The following is a 7714-nucleotide window of genomic DNA, read 5'->3' on the forward strand; positions in this document are numbered from 1 at the left end:
CCTTCCTTCCGTATCATATCCCCACTACCTAGAGCAGAGGTTGACACATAGTAGATGCTCCTTAAATATTTGCTGAAAGAATGAATTATAGGGATAGCATGTGCAAATGCCCTGAGGCAGCAAAGAGAAATTAATGTTTAGAAGGAAGGAACGATTGGACCACAGGGAGAAGGGCGAGCCGATCCAAGCTGGGCTACAGGGGACATTGGGGAAGCACTGATCTTGCCCTGCCTGGCAGAGCTGCAGGCTGCCTTCCAGGAGTTTGACCGAGACCGTGACGGCTACATCGGCTGCCGGGACCTGGGCGCCTGCATGCGGACGCTGGGCTACATGCCCACCGAGATGGAGCTGATCGAGATTTCACAGCAAATCAGTATGTGCCTCAGACTCGTCCCACCCCCAGCTCTCCAGAGGCCAGGGCCAGGGTGGCTGGGCAGCCTGGGCACAAAGACACCTGCACAGGTTGGCTCCCAGAGCCCTGGGTCATTCCCAAGGCGAGGACTCTGCCTCCAAAGCATCTCACCATCCCCTATGAGGTGGGCGGGGCAGGGATCATTATCCCCACTTTTTAAACGAGGAAACTGGGTATCTGAAAGGTTAAGTGACTTGCCTAAGATCACACAGCCAGATTGTTGGCATTAGGACTTGAACCCAACCAAACTTGTCAGGAAAATACCGGAAAACCATCAGACAACACAGATGGCCCAGCCTGTGGGGCCCAGAGGGAGGGGAGGGCACATTCGGCAGGGCAGGGGAGAGGCACATGGGCCAGAATGGGAGGGCAGAGGGCAGAGGAGGGCCGGGGCTGGACGGGGGTCTCTGGCAGCCCAGGTCTCTGACGACCGTGGCCCCCAGGTGGCGGGAAGGTGGACTTTGAAGACTTTGTGGAACTGATGGGCCCCAAGCTACTGGCAGAGACGGCGGACATGATTGGCGTCAGGGAGCTGCGGGACGCCTTCCGAGAGGTGCGGCCTCTGGGGCTGGAGGGCGGGCATGGGCTGCGTGTCCGCTCTGAGTGAGGCCCTGAGCGAATGCGTGGGTCAGTCGGTGACCCAACGCCACGACCAAACGCCACCGCAGTTTGACACCAATGGAGACGGCTGCATCAGCTTGGGCGAGCTCCGGGCAGCCCTCAAGGCCCTACTGGGGGAGCGCCTCAGCCAGCGGGAGGTGGACGAGATCCTCCAGGACATTGACCTCAACGGGGACGGCCTGGTCGACTTCGAAGGTACCACCCACCCTGGAAGATTTTAACAGATAAAAAATGATAAAGACAGCATTATGACTGTGTGCCAGGCCCTGTGCTAAGCCCATCTGAGTCCTCTCCCATTAAGAACACACGAGGACCCAAGAGGAAGAGACTGTTGTTGTCCCCTTAAGCGGGAGAAGAAAGTCTGGGTGCTCAGCAAAAGGAAGTGGGTGGAACCAAGATCTGAGTCCAGGCAGCCTGATCCAGAACCCAGATCTTCCTCTACACTGCATTTCCACAGAGGGAAAATGAAGATTAAGTAGTCACAGGAAGCCAAGAAAAATCAATATGTAGAAATTCTCCAAAGTAGGCCCTAAAATTGTTTCTGAGCTTCCTAGTGGCCAAAGCAAAGAGGAAAACAGGTTCAGTTACAGGATGTTTTTTATCCATAAGACCAAGCCCCTCTCCCTGGCCCAGAGACCTATTCCCTATCAGATCCAGGGGAGCCCCTCACAGGCACTGCCTTGACTGTATTCCCTCTCACCTCAAGGCCAATATGTTGGCCTCACCCCTAGTGGGGTCCAGAGAGCAGACCCAAAAACTCTGGCTTTGTCCTGGCAGAGTTTGTGCGAATGATGTCTCGCTGAGCCTGCACAGAAGCTGGAGGCAGCAGAAAGGATTTGGGACCACAGCCACCACCCACCAGTGTGTTCCTGGAAGCCCATAGCCTCCAGCTGGCACCCTCTGCCTCTCCTCTCCGCCCTCCGCCTGTGTGCAATGCCTTTGCCTACCCTCACCCCCACCCCCAACCCCTCCACCAAGCCCCTTGCTCATCTCCATTTCTCTGACAATAAAGTACCTTCAGACATGGGGAGATGGCTTTCACCTGTCACTCCTCACCTTGGAGGACCCAGTATTCAGCCTCCAGAAGGCCAATCTGGGCCACAAGCCCCCTCAACTACGTGCTCTGGGCAGGCAAGGGCCCTCTCTGGATCCTGGCCCAGCTCACAGCAAGCGTCAGAAACATCCCTAGGTGAGTAAACCCGACCTGCTTCTCCCAGAGCTGGCTGTGCTCTGGCCGCTCATCCTGCGAATGGCCCTTCGGGTCCAGGATTACGCGAGGGGGCGGAGCGAGTATGTGAGGGCTTTTCTCAAGCTCGAGATCATTTGCTCTTGGAGGGGTGCTGCTCAGAGCCCTTCGAGAAAGAACTTTAGTTCTTCCCAGCTTTAATTCTCAGCTGGAAGGAGTGAGTTAGCTGTCAAGCTCTGGCTATTGGCCCCTTGGAGAGATACTTCAGCTTCTGGGCTGTCTTCTAGCTCTTCCCAAAGCCCCCAACCACTGACCAAGCACAGTGGGGGCTAGGTAGGACATGCACATTTCTGCCTGACTTAAGGCTCTTCTCCTGGGTGGTCCCTGCCGCAAGCTCCCCTTCCGTTAGCCATTAGCCGAGGGCCCCATCAGGCTGGTCGCAGATCACAGGCCCTTCTGCCAACCCTGCTTTCTCACGTTTTCTGTCTTGAATTCCTAACTTCATCTTGGTGTCTGCCTCCTTCGGGACACGTCTCCTCCCTCCAATTCTACTCTGGTCTTCATAGCCCCATTTTTCAGATTGAGGAAATCAAGAAGCCCAGTCCAAGTGCTTTGCCAGAGGTCACACAGCCCCACGGCTGTCTGTCCCCTCCAGTCCATGTAGCACATGTTGCTAGAATGCTCTTCCTAAAACATCGCTTGCATTTTGCGACACTCCTGTTCAGGAACTGGCCGTTCGGGTTAACTCAGCCCCTTTGCCTGGTACCGGAAGGCTCCAGGAGGGCAAGGCACTAGCATAAAGTCACACACAATTAGGATGAAGCGGAGGTGGGATTTGCATTCAGGCCTGGGGACTCTAAAATCACGGTACCAACAAAAGAGGTGTCTTGGGGTCAGAGTGGCCCCAGGACAGGCCTCAGCCTCTTCCAGCTGCAGCAAAGGCCTGGTCTGCCGAGCTCAGCCAAAAGAACTGCTGTCCTGCCCGCTGGGAGGACTGACGAGCCCTGACCTCCTGATCGAAAAAGGGTAGGAGGTTTCGGCCCCGTCCCTGGTCCTCACCATCACTGCTCCCAACAACATGGCCTTGGAACAGCCACCGGTGCCCTGCCCAGCACAGAGCCTGGACCCCGAGGTGCCATGGCTGGCTGCAGCAGCTTCAACACCATTCACCCGGAAGATCCCAATTAATCCTTAATCCTCAATTAAGTGATCTCCCTGCCAGCCAGTCTGGCAGGCCTGGGATGAGGAGGAGTTGCCCCACGCCCGCAACTTTGCTGGGAGCCATGGCCCACCCTCCCTCCCACAACCCTTTGCTGGCTGGCACAGATGGCGTTGCCGCCTGTGTCCTCTTCACAGGGGCTGGGGGTAGTGATGCACATGTGCCAGCGGAAGACCAGGGCCTGCTCGGGGTCAGCTTCCCACCACCCTCTGGCCCCAGCCTGGCAGGCTCTGAGGTCTGAGGACTAAGAGGTTTTCTGGGCTAGTCTTAATTGTCTGCACTCTGTCTGCTATTACCCTCAGATCTCATGCATACCCTCCCACCCCCAAAAGGCTGCTGGCCCAGAAGGTCCCAAACAGACAACAGCTGGAGCTGGGACCGGGGCCGGGAAGGAAGAGTAGGCAGGCGGGGCCTCTGCTGAGCTGAGAGGCCCTTCCCGGCCTAAGAGAGGCACCTGCCACCCACTCCACCAGCCGTTGCCAGTCAGAGAGCAGGCCAGAGCCACGAGACCTTCTGATTTTCCAAGAGAAGCTAGACATTCCGATTTTTATGTTAAATCTACTTTAATAGTTTGAGTATAACATACATTCACTAAGGTGTATCAATCTTTTATAAAGCTCATTGAATTTTTACCTGTATGTGCACCCAGGTAACCATCAAGATATTACATCCACTTATTTTAGAACGGGTCTAGGTTTAAAGAATTATTTTGAGGCTAGTACAAGAAGTTCCCGTACACTCCACACCCAACTTCTCCTATGTGTTAGGCAAGGTTCTCCAGAGAAACAGAACCAATAGATGTGTGTGTGTGTGTGTGTGTGCGTGTGTGTGTGTGTGTGTGTGTAAAGATATTTATTATAAGGAATTGGCTCAGGTGATCGTCGGGGCTGAGCAGTCCCAAGATCGATCTGCAGTCAGCAGGCTGGAGACCCAGAGAGCCAGTGGTGTAGTCCCAGCCCAAGTTCAAAGGTCTGAGAACCAGGAAAGTTGACGGTGTTAGTTCGAGTCTGAGGGCAGGAGAACACTGATGTCCTAGTTCAACAGTTGGGCAGGCAAAGTCCCCTCTCACCCAGTCTTAGAATCAGCCGTTTCTACAAGGAACGCTGGTTCATTTTATTGGAGAACCATGGTAGACACCAAGATCTGGATGCTAGATTGCTCCGAGGCCCTCTAAACTGATAGAGTGAGGAGGTATCTATATGCACTAAGCTGTGTATATATACATTTACAAATGTTTCTGTATGTAACCAATTGCATCTATACTGAGCTAAACATGAGTTAATATTGATGTCCAACCCACTACCACATGGACCACTCTAGCCTCTTCCCCTGGCTTAGCTGCAACTTCTCATTCCAGCAGTGAGAAATAATCCATCCTACATCTACTTAATTTTCAATTCCAGTGTACACACATGTGTAGTGCTTTCGGCATTAAGCCATACCCCCATGGGAACCATGTCACTCACTAAAGTACTGTGCTATGTTCTTACAGATTCCAGATTAGCACCTTATTCCCCCACCCCTTTGGAGAGCCTGTTTCACACGCTTGCAATACAGCTAGATTCTTTTGTCATATTCTGCATCCCATCCTGGGATCCCAGATCACCTTAATGATTTTTTTTTTAAACTTGCACACATCAAAGTTTGCTCTTTGACAAATGCTTCATGTCTTGTATTCACCATTGCAGTTTCATACAGAATAGTTTCACTGCCCTAAAAAAAAAGTCCCCTATGCTTCACCGATTTAATTCTACTCCTTGGCACCCATGGCAAGCCGTTATTCGTTTACCTTCTGTACAAGTTTGCCTTTTCCAGAATGTCATACAATTGGAATCATACGGTATGTGGCTTTGTCAGACTGGCTTCTTTCATTTATCAATATACCTATCTGTGTTATTTTATGGTTAGGTAGATAATTTCCTTTTGTTGCTGAATAACAGTCCATGGTATGGATATATCACAGTTTATTTGTCCATTCACTTATTGAATGCCAACTCCATCGGGAAGACTTGTGTGATGTCACCAGGTAGGTCCCTTCCTCTAAGTTCCAATGAGCCCTCTTCCAGTCTCCCCATCGTCTTACTGTGTGCCTTTGCCTCCCTGTGTCTCCCTGACACTAGGAGTTCCTTAAAGATAAAGGCCATGGTCATTTATTTTCATATCAGAATCAGTGTCCAGCACAAGGCCTGAGATAGAGGATGAAGTCAGAAAATATTTGTTGGGTGAATGAATGAATGTCCTGGGGATGAGAAAAATCTACAGACTTGGGGGCATGAAGGGCACACGAGGCCGGAGAAGTTTGGGGGAGAAGTTGCCTGGGAGAAAGGGTTACTGTTCGGAGGAGTTTGCAAAATCTCGGATAGTGAAGAATACGATTTGACGGGAGAGGTCTGGGTGGAGAAATGGAAAGGTTCTGAGGCGCTGGAGTGAAACAGGAAAGCGGAGACTGAAACCATAAGCACTTTATGAATATTCATTTAATGCATACAATAATCCTACGACATAGTTATTAGCGTCCCTATTTTACAAATGGAGAAATTGAAGTGAGCTTGCTCCAAAGGAGACCGCTAGTGGGGGTGGTGTAGGATTCCAACCGTCAGTCTGACTCCAGGAGGTGCTCTTGTCCATGATCCATTTGATACAGGGCCTGGCATACAGTAGTTAACGAAGGTTTTCAGTTCCTGCTACTGTCATTATGAGGCACAGAGGAGCAGGCTGAGGAGACTTTGAGGTCGCCCTTAGAGCTAACGCCAGCCTAGACCCTAGAAGCAGGTAATTCGGTGGAAGAGGCGTGGTGGTAGCGTTGGTGAGGAACCCGTTGCCATGGGAACAAGACAAGGCTTTACGGAGCGCATGCGCAGATCGGGCACAGGTTGCTGAACCCGCGAAAGGTGACGTAAAAGCGCATGGGGTGGGGCGCAGGGCTCGGAACGTCAAAGCCCCACGTCCTCCGGCATCCGGGTGGAGGAAAGGTGCGTCCCGTGGCGACGGCGGCGGCGGCGGCGGCGGCGGCAGCGACGACAGCAGCTCCAGCTGAACCGAGACCGGGCGGCGCGGAGCTGACGTGCAAAGCAGCGCGAATGGAGGCGTAAGGGCGGCGCCCGTGCCCGTGAAGACACCTTCCGCGCAAACGGCAGCGGACCAGACCCAGATCCAGGCTTTTGAGGCCCCGCCTCTCGGGCCTTGGAACTAATCGGATAGAGAGCGCGCGGGCCCCGGCCGCGAACTCGCCAATTGCGGAGGGTGTCGGCCACCGCCCAATCCGGAGCAGACAGGTGCGAGGTCCGGAAGGCGGAGACCAATCAGTAGCGGTTGCGACCTGTTGGGGTCGGGCTCGACCAATGAGGAGGCCCGAGTGACATCTTTGCGCACCAATCGAGAGTGAGAGAGCATTTGTGCCCGCCCGCCCTTCCGGCCTGTGCGCTATTTACCAGGGGCGTGCAGCCCGCCTGCCAATCAGAACGCGGCTGAGTGGCCAGGCAGCCAACCCCGGAGGAGCGGCCGGCCGGCGTCCGCCGCACCCAGGAGTTGGGGATGTCCTACAAACCCATCGCCCCCGCCCCTAGCAGCACCCCGGGCTCCAGCACTCCCGGGCCCGGCACCCCAGTCCCCACAGGTGAGGATGCAGTTCCATCCCTGCTTGCCTGTCCGGGTGGTCAAGGTCTCGAAGAGAAGACGGCCCGAGTTCTGCAGTACTGGGCCTGCCGCGTACCCTCCCTGAGCCTCAGTTTGCTGGCCTGTGAAGTGGGCGTGGTCACGTAAGGGCCTGGAGGGGTCCAGGGGGAGGGAATTGTCCCTGAAGTTGAGCATCCAGGAATGAATCCCTTCAGAAGGAATGGGGCGAGTGGGGTCGGGGGCCTGGAGCGCTGGGAGGAGGCGTCCCTGTCCCGCGCTGACCTGTTAACTCGCGCATGTTGCAGCCGGAAGTGTCCCATCGCCGTCGGGCTCGGTGCCGGGAGCCGCTGCCCCTTTCAGACCACTGTTTAACGACTTTGGACCGCCCTCCATGGGCTATGTGCAGGTGAGTGGGACCGAGGGATTGCCTGTCATTGGGAACTGGAGGCCCTCTGGGGCCTGATCTCACTGCCCTGTTTTCTTTTGACTTAGGCAATGAAGCCACCCGGCGCTCAGGGCTCCCAGAGCACCTACACAGACCTGCTGTCTGTCATAGAGGAGATGGGCAAAGAGATCCGGCCCACCTATGCTGGCAGCAAGAGCGCCATGGAGCGCCTGAAGAGAGGTGAGTGAGACCAGGCCCGCTCACCCACCCCCCCAC

At 54.5% G+C, this 7714-nt stretch overlaps 2 protein-coding genes across 3 annotated transcripts in view; both read left to right on the forward strand.

The window, feature by feature from the left end:
• CABP2 (calcium binding protein 2) overlaps window positions 1-2036 on the forward strand; it is a 5044-nt gene extending 3008 nt beyond the window's left edge. For both annotated transcript variants that reach the window (XM_015588709.1, XM_006911014.1), the window contains exons 4-7: window positions 239-373; window positions 856-965; window positions 1081-1228; window positions 1811-2036. In XM_015588709.1, the coding sequence (XP_015444195.1) occupies window positions 239-373; window positions 856-965; window positions 1081-1228; window positions 1811-1836 (419 nt within the window). In that variant the 3' untranslated portion in view covers window positions 1837-2036. The remainder of the gene's footprint in view (window positions 1-238; window positions 374-855; window positions 966-1080; window positions 1229-1810) is intronic.
• A 3905-nt stretch (window positions 2037-5941) lies between these two features.
• Window positions 5942-7714, forward strand: part of CDK2AP2 (cyclin dependent kinase 2 associated protein 2) — a 2634-nt gene continuing 861 nt past the window's right edge. The window contains exons 1-3 of the mRNA XM_006911015.3: window positions 5942-7054; window positions 7359-7459; window positions 7546-7678. Of these exons, the coding sequence (XP_006911077.1) occupies window positions 6973-7054; window positions 7359-7459; window positions 7546-7678 (316 nt within the window). The 5' untranslated portion in view covers window positions 5942-6972. The remainder of the gene's footprint in view (window positions 7055-7358; window positions 7460-7545; window positions 7679-7714) is intronic.

The sequence above is a fragment of the Pteropus alecto genome, unplaced genomic scaffold (assembly GCF_000325575.1).
Source record: "Pteropus alecto unplaced genomic scaffold, ASM32557v1 scaffold43, whole genome shotgun sequence".
NCBI lineage: Eukaryota > Metazoa > Chordata > Mammalia > Chiroptera > Pteropodidae > Pteropus > Pteropus alecto.